The following is a 20045-nucleotide window of genomic DNA, read 5'->3' as shown; positions in this document are numbered from 1 at the left end:
ACCGGACATCCTAAAGCGCTTTATAGCCAACTAGCTGGGGGGGCCCGGCGTTGCCAGGGCAGTTTAGAGGGCTGCGCGGTTGACGGCCGGCCGCTGCCGCTCCCCCGCTCTGTGTCTGGGGCCGCGCGGTTGACGGCCGGCCGCTGCCGCTCCCCCGCTCTGTGTGTGGGGCCGAGCGGTTGTCAGGCCCGGCCCGAGTGACCCCAACTCACCTCCCGCTCCGGCGGGCCGCCGCACCTGGTAAAGGCAGGGAAAAAAATGGCGGCAATGTTTCGGGAGGCTGCAGGATTAGGTCCCGCCCATGACGCACCGATTACACAACCATCAGGTCACTGAACTGTAGGATTGGTCAACCATCACGTCACTCAACGCTAATGAACGGTAGGATTGGTCAACCGCTAATGAGCGGATTTCTGAACGTTTTTTGTATACTGTCTGAACAATTTTTGTCTGACCAAAAAGTAAATATGCCTATGACACTCCCCTGATCATCAGCTTTCTTTTGATATAACATATGTGTAGGTACACTCTATAACTTTTGCGTGTATAGCGGACAGACAGACATACAGACATACAGACAGACATACAGACAGACAGACAGACAAACCAACTGCTTTATATATATATAGATGAAGTACTTTTTATTGAAGTGTAGTCGCTGTTGTAATGTAGGAAAACCATTGAAACAGTGGAAGCAGTGCATAGACCACCTACGAGGCCCATCTCTGGTGTTAGGGGCTTGAGTTAGAAAGAAAGACTGGGGCGACTTGGGTTTTTCCGCCTGAAAAGGGGATATATAAAGAGTGGCTGTGGCTCTTTTCTTAAGAAAAAGGGAAGACTCAGGGCATAACCGGATAGAGGCCTTCAAGATTATGAAAGGCTTCAATAGGGTAGACGTAGCGAAGATGTTTCCACTTGTGGGGCAGATCAAAACTAGGGGCCATCAATATAAGATAGTCACCGATAAATCTAATAGGGAATTCAGGAGATACTTCTTTACCCAGAGAGTGGTGAGAATGTGGAACTTGCTACCGCAGGGAGTGGTTGAGGCGAATAGTAGAGGTGCATGTAAGGGAAGGTCGATAAGTACATGAGGGAGAAAGGAGTAGAAGGATATGCTGACGGGGTGAGAAGAAGGGGAGTGTGAAGCGTAAACGCCGGCATAGACTAGTTGGGCCTGTTTCTGTGTTGTAGACTCGATGTAATTAGTGTCTTGGGTTAGGTCCCTCAGTAGTGAATGGGTGCCTCATGGCTGGTCAACGCTGTGCACACAGGGCTCTTTAAGTGAAGACACGCACCCCAAAGACTCTGCGAATGGCTGCCAGTCTGGTCCACCAGTTAGCTCGCTTTCTGATCGTGGCTTTACATGTAAGCTAATAAATAAAATTTGATCTTTCCTTTTAAATTCAACAGGCTTTACTGAAACCTATTATCACAATCGGTTGTAGCCTCTTGCAAACAAGTGACAAGTACCCATTTGACAAGACACTACATTACCTGATAAGTCCATCACTGCCATGCTTAAGGGTGATTAAAATCAAACTCCTGCTCTCAAATGATATCGCATCTTTGTGATTCCATGTACACTATATTTAGTGGGTGTCAGAATCTTCATTATCTGTTCCATTTCTCTCGCACATTTTTTTTAAACTACTTTTGGCACAGTGTGGGATTTTCCCTCATGTCATCCAACACTCAAATATTTCAAGAACATACTTTCTCTATTTCCTATCTGGAAAATTGATCTCGAGGATAAAGGCTGGCGGATTCTTGGTGTCAGGATGCAAGAGGGGAATTTGCAAATTTGAGACAACTCTCTGAGGTATGAGGGAACACTTTCAGATGTCACTCAAACTAAAGGGAGTTTTTTTTTTCCCCCCAGCCAGTTATTGCCTCGGTTGTACTTGGGCATCTGAATTTTGAGTGAACTGCCTCAAGATTTTATTTCTTCTACTCCACCTGTTTCCTCTTCCCCTGACACTCTTTGGGACATAGATCAACCGGCACCTAACCCAAGTGACTATTCTTCCCATGTGAGCTAGACAGCGAGGGGTGGCGGGCTATTGATCTGTGGAGGGCTAACTCAATTTGTTCCTCTGCTAACCCAATGCCCACACTTTTCCAGCAGAAAAAAATCGCTAAGTAGCAACCAGGAAGTGAAACCCTGGTAGATTCTTTGAAGATAGCAGGCCAAGTTTACCAAGCTGTTAAAAAAGCATACAGGATCCTTGACTTTATAAATAGAGGCATACAGTACAAAGTCATGGAAGTCGTCCCAAATCTTTATGAATCACTGACTAGACCTCTGCTAGAGTATTGTGTCCAATTCTGGGCACCAAACCTTTGAAAGCATGCCAAGGCCTTAGAGAGGATGCAGAAGAGATTTATTAGAATGGTACCAGGGATGCGGGCCTACAGTTATGTGGAGAAACCAGAGAAGCTGGGGTTGTTCTCCTTAGAGCAGAGAAGGTTAAGGGGAAATTTAATAGAGGTGTTCAAAATTATGAGTGGTTTTCATAGAGTAGATCGGGAGAAACTGTTTCCAGTGGCAGGAGGGTCAGTAACCAGAGGAGACAGACTTAAGGTCATTGGCAAAAGAACCAGAGGAAATGAGGAGAATTTTTTTCATGCAGCGAGTTGTTGTGCTCTGGAATGCACTGCCTGAAAGGGCGGTGGAAGCAGATTCAATAGTAACTTTCAAAAGGGAATTGGATAAATTCTTGAAAAGGAAAAATTTGCAGGGCTAATCGGACAGCTCTTTCAAAGAGCTGGCACAGGCACGATGGGACGAAGGGCCTCCTTCTGTGCTGTATGATTCTATGATTCTACGGAGAGCCACTGACATCCATGGAAACATGCCAAGACCTTCCGGAGAACAGAGAAGAGAAGAAAATTGGTGCAGATAAAAAAAAAACCATAACTTTCTATTTTTCTTTTGCTTACAGTGTGGAACATGATTTCAGGCAGCAAGAAGGCAGATTTCACAGGGTCCTGAGCTCCATGGAAACAGACACAGGTCAAAGTTCAGAGCAGCCTGGCACACCTAACAAGCAGGAAGAATCGCCGATACCTCGGCAGCCCGCCAGGACAGAACCAAAAAAATCCAAAAGGAAATGCTTTTGGTTCTTATGAACTCTTGGAACTTACCATTTACAGACTGAATTTGCGGGGGGGGAAAGTTAACGCAGAAGACAACTTTCTGTTTCCCTTCTGACCACTTCCTGTTTGAGGACTTCTCGTATGATTACAGAAGCCAGTTGTTTCCATGAGGTGACTGTTTCCTGAACACCAGCTTTTGTATTTTTAGAAATATTGCCACAATGGAGAAACACAAATGCAAAAAAAAAGGATTCTACATATTTACAGGGTGTAATTTAAGAATGCTATATTTCAGAAATTAAATCTAATTGTTTAAAATTGCTACTAAATATATCTATATCTAGAGTCAGGGAGAGGGAGAAACAAGAGGGAGATTATCAAGTGTACTTTTGGATCAAAATAAAGATCATTTAGATCCATAAGGAACAATGATTAGAAGTTGTGCAAGTTTTAGTTAGATCTGCGGGCTCCTTCTCTGTGGGGGGAGGGGAGGGGTAATTTTTTTACTAATTTAATCAACAGGATTGGGAATTTAACCGTGGAGGTTAACGGATCCGATTCGCAGCCCGCACATTTTTCTCTTGCGCAAAGAATCGTAAAATTTACTCCAGTGTTTCTTTTGTATTTAATTGAGAAGCTGGGTTGAAGAGTCAAGGCCCTGTAGTGCACCACCAAGGTTGAGGAGCCTAAGATGAAGTAAGTCAAGAGAGTGTTTAGTTAACCTATCGCTGTGGGGTTGAAATTACTCTGTGCATTAATATTTCTATCTAACACATCGGCAACCCCACTCACATCAAATTCCTCTGTGGGCAATTTTAAGAAATGTTAACTGTTGCATTAACTGTCGTGCTCAAGGTAGCTCCCCGGGGAATTTCAATCCCCACATCCATTGGGGCAACTCTGTGACCCACGATCGCTGCGACCCCAGCTTTGTGGAACGACCCCGAGTATGCAAGGCCCTAATCCACGTGGGTGGTGCCCATGATTCCCTGTCGTGATGGATTCCCTATTTCGGCCATTAAGGGAACGAGGCACCTAATTGGAGGCAAGGTGCTTCCTCACGCGGCAGGGGGAAGGGAAGAGAAACTGGAAGGCAAGTCACCACAGGGAATGGCCCTCAGTTGCACCACCCAGCAACTCGCTGTGAAGCGGAATTGGTAGGCATCTTGGAGTCAGTCACCTGTTTCCTTTTTATTGATTCAATATTGTTCTCCCTCAATTTGGAACCAAGGAATCAGTGTTCTGATCTTTCAAGGTTCTACCTAGCCATTCCCGATACCACTCTTTGTTGGGCAACCGGAATTGCAGATAGTGCATATTGGTTGGGTTTTCCCTCATCCGCCTCCTCCTCCTCCTCTGAGGAAGGAACTCCGCATTGTGGGGCTCTCCTTGCGATTCAGCTGCAGAGCTTAAATGACAGGAAGGCAGGATGGATGTCCAGTCAACATTGCAATGCACAGAGGTGAGAGGAGGCCATTCCTGTCCATCTGGTTGCTACTTTCCTCCTAGCATCTACAGGCTTTTAGAAGCCCCCGCCTGGCGCCATCTAGCCACTATATCTTGACTCACCTGCTCTTCTCTCCTACTTGTGGTGGTGCCCTATAAAATGGGCTCCCGGCCGTCACTTAATCTTCTCTTCAGAAACAGGGTGACGAGCAGAATCTCCGTGTTAAACTGTGAGTCTCTGGGGCTATCTGCAGCAGAATACTCATTAAAAACTCTTCTTACTACAAGCCTCCTGTTTTAAGATTTTCTGACTGCTTTCGAGAAAATCTCTCAGTCTCGCTTCCTCCCCCCATCAAACACCAATTCGCTAAGCCCATGGCCTGTAGTCAAGGTGATGATAGAAAACATTCTGTTCACCCTTTCCGTTCTCGCTAGACTATTCCCCCTCTGAAAAGCTCGGGATTACAATGGTGTTTACACTTCAAAGGTGGATGGTTTTCAAAGTGTGTGGAAGGCTTAAGTGTAGACAGGGAAAGGCACGAGTATCAGCGGGGAAGTATTAAGACATCTATCTGTCATTTTACGGAGTGGGGAGGCGGGCTTTGGCAGATAGCAGACTGGGTAGCATTGTTTCCGCGTGAACTACTGCAAGATTTTTACAGAAATCCTTTGGTTTCGACAATCGTTTGTTTCGCAGAATAAAACCAGACGGCCAGAACTTGCTTTGATCTTAAATGCAGAACAGTTGAACTAGAAGAGGCGTTCCCATGAGTGGTCCAATCTCCTGTTTCCTTTCTTCCCTCTCCCTCCAATTTCCCCCCCACCCTCTCCTGCCTCACGCTGGTGTACAGCTGACCCTCAATGGTACCCAGCCAAGTGGGCATTCTTCATGTCTGAATCGGGGCAGTGGGCAGCAGCGGGCTATTCCATCATGGATTTCATCACAGTCAAATCAGTACCTCTCACAGCAATATAGGAACATTCAGCCCCTCGCCACCATTCAATTAGATCATGGCTGATATGTGCCTCTACTCCAGTTACATGCTTTTGCTTCATAATCCCTCGATACGCTTACTTAACAAAAAAATCTGTCTACTGAAAATGCTGGAAATACTCAGCAGGTCAGGCAGCATCTTTGGAGAGAGAAACAGAATTAACGTTTCAGGTCGATGACGTCAACAACCTGAATCGTTAACTCTGTTTCTCTCGCCACAGATGCTGCCTGACCTGCTGAGTATTTCCAACATTTGCTGTTTTTCCTTCAGATTTCCAGCATCCGCAGTATTTTGCTTTTGAAAAAATCTATCTAATTCAGTCCTAAGCTCTGGGATTCCCTCCCTAAACCTCTCCACCTCTCTACCTCTCTTTCCTCCTTTAAGACGCTCCTTAAAACCTACCTCTTCAGCCAAGCTTTTGGTCACAGAGTCATAGAGTTATACAGCACAGAATGAGGCCCTTCAGCCCATCGTGTCCGCGCTGGCCATCAAGCCCTGTCTATTCTAATCCCATTTTCCAGCACTTGGTCCGTAGCCTTGTATGCTATGGCATTTCAAGTGCTCATCTAAATGCTTCTTGAATGTTGTGAGGGTTCCTGCCTCTACCACCCTTTCAGGCAGTGAGTTCCAGATTCCAACCAACAAAGTTTTTCCTCAAATCCCCTCTAAACCTACTGCCCCTTACCTTGAAACGATGCCCTCTGGTTATTGATCCCTCTACTAAGGGGAAAAGTTCCTTTCTATCTACCCTATCTATGCCCCTCATAATTTTGTACACCTCAATCAGGTCTCCCCTCAGCCTTCTCTGCTCTAAGGAAAACAACCCCAGCTCGTCCAATCTTTCTTCATAGCTGAAGCGCTCCAGCCCAGGTAACATCCTGGTGAATCTCCTCTGCACCCTCTCCAATGCAATCACATCCTTCCTATAGTGTGGCGACCAGAACTGCACACAGTATTCCAGCTATGGCCTAACTAGCGTTTTGTACAGCTCCATCATAACCTCCCTGCTCTTATATTCTATGCCTCGGCTAATGAAGGCAAGTATCCCATATGCCTTTTTAACCACCTGTCCTGCTGCCTTCAGGGATCTATTACATGCACACCAAGGTCCCTCTGATCCTCTGTCCTTCCTAGGATCCTACCATTCATTGTGTATTCCCTTGCCTTGTTAGTCCTCCCAAAATGCATCACCTCACATTTTTCAGGGTTAAATATCATTTGCCACTGTTCTGCCCATCTGACCAACCCGTCTATATCGTCCTGTAGCCTGAGGCTTCCCTCCTCGCTATTTACCACTCCACCAATTTTCGTGTCATCTGCGAACTGACTGATCATACCTCCTACATTCATATCTAAATCATTTATGTACATTACACTACAAACAGCAAAGGACCCAGCACCGATCCCTGCGGAACACCACTGGACACAGGCTTCCAGTCTCAAAAACAACCTTCGACCATTACCCTCTGCCTCCTGCCACTAAGCCAATTTTTGATCCAATGTGCCAAATTGCCCTGGATCCCATAGGCTCTTACCTTCTTGACCAGTCTCTCATGTGGGACTTTGTCAAAAGCCTTACTGAAGTCCATGTAGACCACATCAACTGCGCTACCTTCATCCACACACCTAGTCATCTGCCCTAACACCTCCTTATGTGGCTCGGTGTCAAAAAATCTTTTGATAACGATCCTGTGAAGCACCTTGGGACGTTTTATTATGTTAAAGGCGCTATATAAATGTAAGTTGTTGTTGTTGTTGCTGTTGTAATATTCAGTTGACCCCCCCAGCATCCACAGCCTTTTGGGGGAGAGAGTTGCAGATTTCCACCACCCTTTATGTGAAAAAGTGCTTCCTGATTTCTCTCCTGAGCGGCCTGGCTCTAATTTTACGCTGGCGCCCTCCTCGTTCTAGGTTCCCCCCACCGGAGGAAATAGTTTCTCCGTTATCTACCCTCTCGAATCCTTTTGACATTTCAAACACCTCGCTCAGATCACCCCTCAATCTCCTGTACGCAAGGGAATAGTTGAGGGAGGAATGCGATCCAGGACGTCGGGAGAAGTTTATTAGAAGTGTAAGTTGCTGGGAAGTCACAAAGCGGAGAACACCAAGCTTCGGTCGCTTGCCTTAGCCTCAAACTGGCCACATCCTCCCGAACTTCTGATTCAGTCAATGATGTACTAAAAGGGTTCTGAGCATTGAACAGCTCCCTCACGTTCAATTTAGTTAATGGCCACTCTCCCGAGCTGTTACATGCACTACAAATCTCCCTGTTATTGTCTGGTTGTTTAAAAGACTATGGGAGCAGGTTAATGGACAGGAAGAAACGATGCGGGGACAGGGCAGTTTGTGAGATTTGAGGTACAGTCAGAGAGGGCAAGTGACTGAAAAATTGACGGTAAAACACAACAATTTATCTCGAAGCAAGCAGCTGCTTCTGGTAAAGGCACTTTGACAATATGTAGTGCTGCTGGCTGCCAATTACTCAGCAGCACCACCGCGAGTGTTTAAACCTGGCTCTTGTAAAACCAACCACGATCCAGTCATTTTTCTTGCTGGGTCGCGCCACCTGTCACTGGTCGCTGGAGCTCCTTAATCTGGCCAATAAAGGCACTCAGTCAGATTCCGTGGGCTGGATTTTCATTGAGGAGGCGGGTAGGAGGCGGGACTACAACTTTCGGGGTTGTAGTCCCGCCTCCATCGAGTTCTAGCCAACCCACGCGATTTAGACTTGATTGACCTTGTTGAGCCCGCCCAGCGGGCTCAGCAGGTCAATTAAGGGCCACCCGGCAACAGGTGACGTCACAGACTGACATTTCATCTGTCAAGAGCTTTTGACAGATGAAATACCAGCGTTTGACAGCTCTTTGAAGCTGTCAAACACTGACAATCTGTACACTAAGTTAATTCCTTCCTCTCAGGCTGATTTAGAGATCTTTCCAGAACAGAAAGCAGAATGCTGCAACTTTTGACAGCTCGCGGCCATTCTGCTTTCTGTGCCGGTGAAATGAGGGATTCCAGAGACCTGAAGGAAGGAAGCCTGCATTAGTAAGTAAAGGTAAGTAAAACTTATTTAAACACTTTACACACACCAAACACACTTACCTCTGCACTCATGCACCCATCACTCACCTGAACACCGGACATCTCGAACCCTCCAAGCCCTTCAGCCCGACGGTCCGCCTCGCTAACTTGGCGTGGTTTGGAGCTGCCGGGAATCCCACACTTCAGGGATAAAAATAGGGATTAGGCTGAAAACTGCCTGTTAACTACCTGTTAACAGGCAGTTAATTGGCAATAATCCCCTTCCCGCCTCAGGGAGGCGGGTCCCAGCACAGGTCGGGTATCCGCCGCCTTTGAAACTGGCATGGAGGCAGGTTGGGGGCGGGATGGGTTCGTGCCCCCTGATTTTAACCCCCCACATGCCTCCAATCCCGCCTCAACGGCCCAATGAAATTTGAGCCCACTGTTGGCTGAGGCTGTGACTTTGGGCGTTGTCAATGTCACCAGGTTAATAGGTCAGGCAGTCTTCAGAATGGCGCAGCCTGCTCCTATATCGGCAATGATGTGGCTTTCAGACCTGCACCAGGAGCAGGCCGTTCGGCCCTTCGAGCCTACTCCGCCATTCAATAAGATCATGGCTGATCTTTGACCTCAACTCTACTTTCCCGCCTGACCCCCGTATCCCTTGATTCCCCTAGAGTCCAAAAATCTATCTATCCCAGCCTTGAATATACTTGATGACTGAGCATCCCTCTGGGGTAGAGAATTCCAAAGATTCAGAACCCTCTGAGGGAAGAAATTCCTCCTCATCTCGGTCTTAAATGGCCGACCCCTTATCCCGAGACTGTGACCCCTAGTTCTAGACTCTCCAGCCAGGGGAAACAATCTCTCAGCATCACCCCCTCAGAATCTTACATGCTTCAATGAGATCACCTCTCATTCTTCTAAACTCCAGAGAGAGTGGAGTGCTCTCCAGAAACTCAAACCTGAGCCGACTAAAATATAAGGAGTGAATGCAAGGGAACTGACATGAATCAACTGAGCGGCCTGCGGGCGGCGCTGTCCAGGGAGAGTATAAATACTTGGGCACGGGCCCAGCTTGCGCAGGACATTCTTAACATGAACTAGTGAAGGACACAACTAGACCTCCATGTTGTAAAACAGTTGATTAAAGCTTTGTTTAACGCTTAGACCAAGTGCCTAGTAGTTTTCTTAAGTCAGGAACCATCAGTGAGAATTAAATAGCGAAGGGGGTGGGGCGGGGTGATTATTCCAATATCTTACAGCCTATTGCTGCTGAGAAACACTGAAACTGCTTCTTGCTGACAGAATCAAAGGCTCAGGGCATAGGAAAGGAAGGGAATAAATAGGAAAATTAATTGCAAAACAGAAACACATCAGATGATAAACAGGAATCAGAAGGAAGGATTAGGAGTATTGTTTGAAATGTAATTGGCCGCTAATTGACCAACAATGGGTGTAAAGGCGGATGTAAGTAAGGAGTTTAGCTGGACAATTTCAAGCCGATTTTTTTTTACCGTACTCTCATCCCAGCGACTGCAAACTCCTGGGCCTCATGCAGTCCTTGCCACTCGTGCGCATCAACGACCCGAACAGAGTGGGTAAATGTGATTAGGATTAAGTGCTCGCATGGGGGGTAAACGCCAGCACGGGGCGGTTGAGCCGAGTGGCCCGTTTCCGTGTTCTATCTTCTATGTATCTCTGTGTCCGTCCAGCTACTGGAGATCCACGGATCCTGAACTGCCACCATAATAATGGTCTTCTGAGTTGGCCAATGTTTGATGAGCAGAAACTTCCTCCAACTAAATATTGAGAAGGCCGAAGCCATTGTCTTCGGTCCTCGCCACCAACTCCGTTCCCTAGCCACCGACTCCATCCCTCTCCCTGGTCACTGTCTAAGGTTGAACCAGACCATTCAGAACCTCATAGCCCTATTTGACCCTGAGCTAAGCTTCCGACCCCATATCATCTCCATCACCGAGACCGCCTACTTCCACGTCCGTAACATCGCCCGTCTCTGCTCCTGCCTCAGTTCATCTGCTGCTGAAAACCTCATCCATGCCTTTGTTACCTCTACATTTGACTATTCCAACGCACTCCTGGCCGGCCTCCCAGCTTCCACTCTCCACAAACCTGAGTTCATCCAAAACTCTGCTGCCCCATATGTTAACCCACACCAAGTCTCGTTCACCCATCACCCCTGTGCTTGCTAACCTACATTGGCTCCCGGTCCGGCAACACCTTGATTTAAAAATTCTCATCCTTGTTTTCAAATCCCTCCATGGCCTCATCCCTCCCTATCTCTGTAACCTCCTACAACCCACTGCGATCTCTACGCTCCTCAAATTTTGACCTCTTCCGCATCCCCGAGTTCTTTCGCTCCACCATTGGCAGCCGTGCCTTCAGCTCTGGAATTCCTTCCATAAACCTCTCCGCCTCTCGCTTCTTCTTTAAGTTGCTTCTTAAAGCCTACCTCTTTGACCAAGCTATTGGTCACCTGTCCTAATATCTCATGTGGCTCGGTGTGAAATTTTGTTTGATTACACGCCTGTGAAGCTCCTTCAAAATCATGAGGGGTCTGGACAGAGTAGATAGAGAGAAACTGTTCCCGTTGGCGGAAGGGTCGAGAACCAGAGGACACAGATTTAAGGTGATTGGCAAAAGGACCAAAGGCGACATGAGGAAAAACGTTTTTACGCAGCGAGTGGTTAGGATCTGGAATGCACTGCCTGAAAGGGTGGTGGAGGCAGATTCAATCATGGCTTTCAAAAGGGAATTGGTTAAGTACTTGAAGGAAAGAAATTTGCAGGGCTATGGGGAAAGGGCGGGGGAGTGGGACTAGCTGAAGCGCTCTTGCAGAGAGCTGGCACGGGCTCGACGGGCCGAATGGCCTCCTTCTGTGCTGTAACCATTCTATGATGCTACTACGTTAAAGGCACTATATAAATGCAAGTTGTTGTTAAACTGGCCGAGCTGATTCAATGCTTTTGGATGCGAGCGCGATGGTGTCAACCCAGCAGCACATTCCCCCAGTCGCCCACGGTGCGCAATTCCCCCATGAGGTGATGTCCCCAAGCCAGGCCTTTTAAACCCATCCCTAGCAAAGCCTACATGGAAAACGCATAGGCTTGTTCGAGAATGATTGACACCACATCCCAAGGGACTCACCGATGGTGTAGGGAAGCAAAGATATTTGGCCTGGGGGCGAAGTGGCCAAGTGTGGGAAAGAAAACCTCTTAAGGACACTTGCCATTCACCCATAAAAGACAAGGCATAAATTCAGCAGATTCCGTCCAACAAATTGGACTGTAAAGGAGTCCTAAAGGAGAAATGATGGGTATATAGAAAATAATATAAATACACTTCTGCTAAATTGTTTTTGGCAGGGCTAGCAAATTCAGACAACACATATGAATTGTAAATTATTATTATCAGTGCTTTCCGTTCAAAGTAATTCAAGGATTCATCTACCTCTGTGACTGCAGCACTTATTAACAGCCTGCAGGTGTTCCATCATAACAGTAAAGAGCTTCCATATGATACAGATAGGCAAAGGATGCATTCATTCATCGATGCCAAGCCTTATTATGCATTTTTTTTTCCAGGTTGTTTTACAAGTTTGAGACAGCTGACGAATGGAATATTTTTTCCCCCCGTTTCACTTTCACTGACAGCCCTGAGGCATCGTGGGTGGACGAGAGACCGAGTAAAATACAACAGAACACCTCCCCTTAAATCAGAGGAAGGGGCTCTGTTGGTGTCAGCCTTGGCTCTGAGTCAGAAGGTCGGGGGTTCAAGCCCCACTCCAGAGACTTGAGTTCCTAATCTAGGCTGACACTTCATTGCAGTACTGAAGGAGGGCTGCACTGTCAGAAGTGCCGTCTTTTTACATGAGACGTTAAACCTCTCAGGTGGACGTAAAAGATCTCATGGCACTATTTCGAAGAAGAGCAGGGGAGTTATCCCCAGTGTCCTGGCCAATATCTATCCTTCAACCAACAGCTAATTCAAATTATCTGGTCATTATCGCATTGTTGTTTGTGGGACCTTGCTGGGCGCAAATTGGCTGCCGCGACTCCTACATTACAACAGTGACAACACTTCATTGGCTGTAAAGCACTTCAGGACGTCTTGAAAGTTGCTTTCTTTCTTTGTGACTACACTTCAAAAGTACTTCATTGGCTGTGAAGCGCTTTGGGACGTCCGGTGGTCGTGAAAGTCGCTATAGAAATGTAAGTCTTTCTCCCTTCCTCTCTCCTTCACTGTCTCTAAGACATCCTCTTCTCACTATCTGTACTTTTCTATCTTTAGGGGCTTTCTCTCCCTGTCTTCCTAATGCCACTTTTCTTCTGTATCACTGTGCCTCTCTTTATGCTGTGGTGTCTTTGTCTCCCTCTGTATCTTTCTCTCTTTGACTTTCTCTCCGTCGGCCCCCCCTCCCCCCGTCTCATACATCGCTCGCTCCCACTTTCTTCGTTGTGTTCTCTCTTGTTGTCTTTCTCCGCCTTGATTCTCGTCCATCAACTCGGCTTTTCAGGCCTGCCAACATCGGGGGAACCATTAAATGTGAGATTTACGAGCCAAGAGCGAGATTGATCTCAAGCTCATTTGAACATGGAGAGCTGTGCTTGCTTATCAGAATGAGTTACGTTAAGAGGGGGCCTGCACTTGCGAAGCACGGTGACTGAGGCCTGATGAGAAACGGATGATATTTTTGCATCAGGTGTTTGAACCAAGCAGCTCATTTCATTCATGGCCAGTTCCTTTCGACTCTATTCTTCGTGTTGTTTATGGTTGGTGGTGGGGGGGGGGGGGAGGAGGTCATGACAGCAGGGAGAAGTGATGTAGCTAAACTGTTTAATATTTGAAGTTAACAGGGACAACAACATCTCAAGGTCTCTGAGCAATTCACTGTGATCATTGGAATATTAAAAGCAGGTAAGAAAGGGCAGGGGCTTCAAAGAGGCTTTGACTATTTGTCAGTCGAGCTGACAAGCAGATGAATTAGCTACTTTCTAACTACAGACACGTTGCACACTTACAGCTAGCCTGCAAGGCATCGCAGGAGAGGAGGTCAAAATTAATCTCTTCTTCCCTCTGATAAGTCTGACACTTGTACAGCGCGCCGCCACAAAAAGCCCTTGTATGCTGCAGCTATTCCCCTATTCAATTTAAAGGCTATTGACCAATGTTTCAGAAGGTTCAGCTGTAGTTCGTGAACTCCCCCCTCCCCGCTCAACCACCATATTGGAATGAGAGTGATTTGGTGGTTTGATACTAAATCGTGCGTCGATATAATAATCTGAAGAAAGGACGTACTCACTTCCTGAAAGAAACCCCTTTTTGCCACAGCAGGACTTATCTATGACAGAATAGAAGCCTCGAGTGCACTTTTTGTCGCAGTGTTTTCTCTTTTACCTTAAGGTAAGCTGCCTTCATTACTAACGCACCTCCGCAGCTATAGCCAGATGTTGGTGGGAGAAATGCAGACCGGTTCCAACTGGGCAAGGTGTTGAAGACCTGAGTGATGACTCATCGCTCACCGCGTCTTGCAATACAAGAGATGACGAATATAGCAAGTTAAGAGTCTGGGATATATTGGCAAATGAGTTGCGCTCAGATCCCTGGAGGTCATACTGGAACTGTGCAGCGCTCTGGTCAGGCTGTACCTGGAGTGTTGTCTGCAGTTCTGGCTGCTAGGATGCAAGAGTCCCTACAGGCAGTGCAGAGGACAGCAATGAGACTGAACTGCAATGCCAGAGCTGCTTCGAACAGCTTGAGGAGGTCGGGCTCTTCGACCTCAAAATATTCTCTCACCGGGGAGCCTTGTGAGGGTATATTAAGGGGATAAAGCAAAGCTGAAGCAATACCTTGCAGGGCCTTGGTGAGACCACACCTTGAGTATTGTGTGCAGTTTTGGTCGCCTTATCTGAGGAAGGATGTTCTTGCCATGGAGGGAGTGCAGCGAAGATTCACCAGACTGATACCTGGGATGGCAGGAATGACGTACAAGGAGAGATTGGGTCGATTGGGCTTATACTCGCTGGAGTTTAGAAGAATGAGAGGGGATCTCATTGAAACTTATAAAATTCTAACAGGACTAGACAGACTAGATGCTGGAAGGATGTTCCCGATGGTCGGGGAGTCCAGAGCCAGGGGTCACAGTCTAAGGATAAGGGGTAAGCCATTTAGGACAGAGATGAGGAGGAATTTCTTCACCCAGAGAGTGGTGAACCTGTGGAATTCTCTACCAAAGAAGGCAGTGGAGGCCAATTCATTAAATATATTCAAGAAGGAGTTGGATATATTTCATAAGGCTAAAGGGATCAAGGGATATGGGGAGAAGGCAGGGACAGGGTACTGAATTTGGATGATCAGCCATGATCTAATTGAATGGCGGAGCAGGCTCGAGGGGCCGAATGGCCTACTCCTGCTCCTATCTTCTATGTTTCTATGTACCTTCAGATACGGCAGGATATGAGGGCACAAGTTCATGGCTCTGAAGGATTAGCTTAGAAGAGACTTCAGGAAGTATTTATTTACACAGAAGGTGATCAACAACTGGAATGTGTTGGCAAGAAGGGGTAGTGGAGTAGTTGAGGCCAGGATGACTCATTTCAGAAAATGTTGGATGTCTTTTAGGGAAGGAAATCTGCTGCCCTTACCCGGTCTGGCCTATATGTGACTCCAGTCTCACACCAACTAAGTTGACTCTTAACTACCCTTGAAGTGGCCTAGCAAGACATTCAGCTATATCAAACTGCTTCAGTTCAAGAAGGACGACCACCACCTTTTCAGGGCAACAAGGGATGGGCAATAAATGCCAGCTTTTCCCATCGATGCCCACATCCCAAGAATTAATTAAAAAAATAATGGGGTGTGACATGAATCTTGTCATTCATGTGGAAATGACTTATGTAATAATACTGGGCAGCCTGCTGGTGGCGCTGTTGAGGGAGAGTATAAATACTCGGGCATGGGCCCAGCTTGCTCAGGACATTCATTAACAGGAACTAGTGAAGGACACAACTAGATCTCCATGTTGAAAAACAGTTGATTAAAGCCTCGTTTAATACTCACACCAAGTGCCTCGTAGTTTTCTTACATCAGGGAGATCGTAGAAAGAAGAAAGAACTTGTATTTATATAGCACCTGTCATGTCCTCTGGACTTCACAAAGCCCCTGAAGTATTTCTGAAGTGTAGGCGCTATATAAATGGATGTCTTTCTTTTCTTTCTCTCTTGCATTCTTACTTTCTTGTTTCACACAGATTATCTTGGTTACCATTTTGGACCGAGGACACCGAACAGCAAGGCAATCACGTCCTGCCGTCGGTGCAGCACAGCAGTGACCTATATATTTAAAAATCACAATTTATAAATTTGTCCGTGAAAACAGATGGTAAGCAGATGATTCACTGCGAGCATCCCGTCAATGTGAAGCTGCTGATAACCAGGCTCGATGTGAACTAGCACATATCTCAAGGGCATTTGACTGTAAGTCGACCCAAGCTTTTCTAACCTTGAGGCCACATTTAGAATATTGAGTGCAAATTTGGGCTTCTTTCCTTCAGAAGAACATTAATGCATCTGTGAGGATTCAGAGAAGAGTGATGAATCTAGGAATGCAGAACAATAATTTAAAAATCTCCTAATCTCTTCCTTTGTTCTGCTGCTAATGATCTTAGATTTATGGCCTCCAGTTACCGACTCAAACATCAGTGGAAATTGTGCTTTTTTTCCAATTTAACTTATCAAAACCATTCATAATTTTGAGCAGATTCCCTCTTAACCTCTCTGTTCTGAAGAAAAGAGCCCTAGTTTCCCTAGTTAATGCGATGATGGAGTGGGTTGCAGGGTGAGCGAGTTGGACTGAATGGCCTAATTTATCTGTACTTAATTTTGATTAGTTGCTCGGTGCGTAGCACGCTCGCCTCTGTGTCAGAAGGTTGTGGGTTCAAGTCCCACTCCAGAGACTTGAGCACAAAAATCTAGGCTGACATGCCAGTGCAGTACTGATGGAGCGCTGCACTGTCGCAGGTGGTGTCTTTCAGATAAGAAGTTGAACCTGTCTACTCTCTCGCTGGATATAAAAGATCCCATTATACCATTTCTTACATTGCAACAGTGACTATACTTCAAAAAGTACTTCATTGACTGTAAAGCACTTTGGGACATCCTGTGGTTGTGAAAGGCGCTATATAAATGCAGGTCTTTCTTTTCATTTCGAAGAAGATCGGGGGAGTTATCTCCAGTGTCCTAACCAATATTTATTCCTCAATCAACATCACTAAAACATTGCTGTTTGTGGGAGCTTGCTGTGCGCAGATTGGCTCCCTGCATTACAACAGTGACTACATTTCAAAGGCTGTAAAGTGCTTTGAGACGTCCTGAGATCGTAAAAGGCCCTATATAAATGCAAGTCTTTCTTTCTTTCCTTCAAACAAATCAGTGGTAAAAAGCCTACCTGACAATGATATCAGAAATCCAGAACATTGCTTTCCCTATGGCCCGATCAGAAAGTTAACATGCAGGTACAGCAAGCAGTTAGGAAAGCAAATGGTATGTTGGCCTTTATTACAAGAGGATTGGCATATAAGAGTAAAGACATCTTACTGCAATTATATAGGGCCCTGGTGAGACCACACCTGGAGTATTGTGTACAGTTCCGGTCTCCTTACCTAAGGAAGGATAAACTTGCCATAGAGGGAGTGCAACGAAGGTTCACCAGACTGGTTCCTGGGATGGGGGGATTGTCCTATGAGGAGAGATTGAGTAGACTAGGCCTATATTCTCTAGAGATTAGAAGAATGAGAGGTGATCTCATTGAAACATACACAATTCTTACAGGGCTTGACAGGGTAGATGCAGGGAGGATGTTTCCCCTGGCTGGGGAGTCTAGAACCAGGTTTCACAGTCTCAGAATAAGGGGTCAGCCATTTAGGACTGAGATGAGGAGAAATTTCTTCACTCAGAGGGAGGTGAATCTTTGGAATTCTCTACCCCAGAGGGCTGTGGAGGCTCAGTCGTTGAGTATATTCAGGACAGAGATCGATAGATTTTTGGATATTAAGGGAATCAAGGGATATGGGATTAGTGCAGGAAAGTGGAGCTGAGGTAGAAGATCAGCCATGATCTTATTGAATGGCGGAGCAGGCTCGAGGGGGCCAAATGGCCTACTCCCTGCTCCTATTTCTTATATTCTTATGTTCTTATACAGGGCCTTGGTGAGACCACACCTGGAATACTATGTACAGTTTTGGTCTCCTTACCCAAGGAAGGATATACTTGCCTTAGATGGAGTCCAAGAAGGTTCACCAGACTGGTTCCTGGGATGGGGGGGATTGCCCTATGAGGAGAGATTGAGTAGACTAGGCCTATATTCTCCAGAGTTTTGAAGAATGAGAGGTGATCTCATTGAAACATACAAAATTCTTACAGGGCTTGACAGGGTAGATGCAGGGAGGATGTTTCCCCTGGCTGGAGAGCCTAGAACCAGGGGTCACAGTCTCAGAATAATAGGTCGGCCATTTAGGACTGAGATGAGGAGAGATATCTTCACTCAAATGGTTATGAATCTTTGAAATTCTCTATCCCAGAGGGCTGTGGATGCTCAGTCGTTGAGTTTATAGATTTTTTGCTGCCAAGGTAATCAACTGATATGGGAAGGTGGAGTTGAGCTGGCAGATGAACAATGATGGTAGTGAATGACAGAGCAAGCTCAAAGGGTCGAATGGCCTACTCCTGCTCCTATTTCTTGTCTTCTTAGGTTCTTATGATCAACACCTGCAGTGCCTAGCATAGAACAGAGAACACACAGACCAGCAAGTCACCAGATTCAATTCTCGGTCTGTGTAAATCTCAGTCAGCCAGCACTGGGGGAACTATTGAGTGTTCACAGTGCTGTGATCTCTCCAATGCTCTAATTGCTTTCTCTCACACTTAGCTGAGGTACTACAAGGCTGTAGACACCCTTTGCAGATGCATGTCAGTACGAGTCGACCCTCCATGGGATGACGAGGAGGAGAACGGAGGAAATTGAAGTGGTCTGGAATTCTGCTCACGCTTTGATCTGAGGAATATCCTTCTCTCTGAGCACCCTTTAAACTTGAAACATGCGGCTTGTGCTCAACGTAATTGCCATGTTGGTGCCCATTCTGAGAACAGTAAGGTTGCTTCTACAGAGAAGCCCGTCATAATTCTGCAAGTACTGCCACTCTCTGCTCCACATACTGCCTGATATAATATTGGGCCAGAATATACGAAAGGGAAGTCACAATTACATCTAGTGGGTGTCTGCCAGGGGCTCAAAGCCTCTCACGTGTAAAGATAATATCACACTTGCACCCGATTGCCTCAGGTATCATAGTCACAAAACAGCAAGAAATCACAACTGAGCAAGCTAGTCATTTTCTTGTTGGTTTTTCCTGACCTTGATAACCTGGCATTTCCTTAAGGGCTGAGAATTTACAAGCAGTTGCCAGCCTACAGAAACATTTAGCTTCTAGTTACAGCACTTCACCATAGGAAAGAACAGGCCAGATTAAATATGCCTCCATCTTGGCAACTAAAAGGAAGACGAGCATTTATACAGCGCCTTTCAAGTCTTCAAGATCTTCCAAAGCGCTTTACAACCAATGACGTATTTTTTTTGAAGTGCAGTCACTGTTGTAATGCGGGAAACTAAGCAGCTCAACTGTGCTGGGACTACGAGCAACTCCACGGAGCATCAGCTAACATATGGATACATTTATTTTTTGCGGGTCAAAAGTGGAGACCGATATGAAGTAGGCAGCAGCATATTTGCTTTTAATTTGAAAAGATGAAAAAATCAATAACACCATCATTGACTTGAAGAATTTATAGTTGGATTTGAAAAGTAGAAAGTTTTTGGAATGCTAAACCAGCTAGCAGTGCAGTTGTGTGTAATGCCTTCTAGCCAATATTTAATTCATTAATGATACATGAAGGCTCACCACCACCACCTTCTCAAGGGCAAATAGGGATGGGCAATAAATGCCAGCCTTGCCAGCAACGCCCTCACCCTTGAAAATGAATGATATGTAAATGTTCACATTAATCTGCCAGTTTTTCCTTTACAAAATTAGCCTGACTGCGATGTGATGAGAATTATATAGAAGCAGAGAGAAGCAGAGATGAGGAGTAACCAAAGGTAAAACAGTCACAAAGGAAAATGGCTCAAAATCACGCAATAACAACTTGCATTTATACAGCGCCTATAACGGAAAACGTCCCACGGCGTTTCACATGAGCGTTATCAAACAAAATTTGTCACCGAGCCACATATGGACATATGAGGTCAGATGGCCAAAAGCTTGGTCAAAGAGGTAGGTTGTAAGGTGTGCCTTAAAGGAAGGGAGAGAGGTGGAGAGGTTTAAGGGGGGGAATTCCAGAGCTCAGGGCCTCGGCAGCTGAAGGCACGGCCACCAATGGTGGAGCGATTAAAATCGGGGGAGTATACATG

The 20045-nt window shown here is 46.1% G+C and overlaps 2 protein-coding genes across 3 annotated transcripts in view; one reads left to right on the top strand and one right to left on the bottom strand.

Moving 5' to 3' along the window:
- Positions 1-4832, top strand: part of LOC147123756 (INSYN2B protein-like) — a 161429-nt gene extending 156597 nt beyond the window's left edge. For both annotated transcript variants that reach the window (XM_085975699.1, XM_085975693.1), the window contains exon 4: positions 2946-4832. In XM_085975699.1, coding sequence (XP_085831825.1) covers positions 2946-3132 — 187 coding nt within the window. In that variant the 3' untranslated portion in view covers positions 3133-4832. The remainder of the gene's footprint in view (positions 1-2945) is intronic.
- LOC147123754 (dedicator of cytokinesis protein 2-like) overlaps positions 1-20045 on the bottom strand; it is a 1461504-nt gene that overhangs the window by 853902 nt on the left and 587557 nt on the right. The window lies entirely within an intron of this gene.

The sequence above is a fragment of the Somniosus microcephalus genome, chromosome 2, assembly GCF_052327205.1.
Source record: "Somniosus microcephalus isolate GS21.2 chromosome 2, FLI_Smic_1.0, whole genome shotgun sequence".
Lineage (NCBI taxonomy): Eukaryota > Metazoa > Chordata > Chondrichthyes > Squaliformes > Somniosidae > Somniosus > Somniosus microcephalus.
Note: the sequence above shows the minus strand (reverse complement) of the source record. Positions and strands in the feature narration are given on the sequence as shown.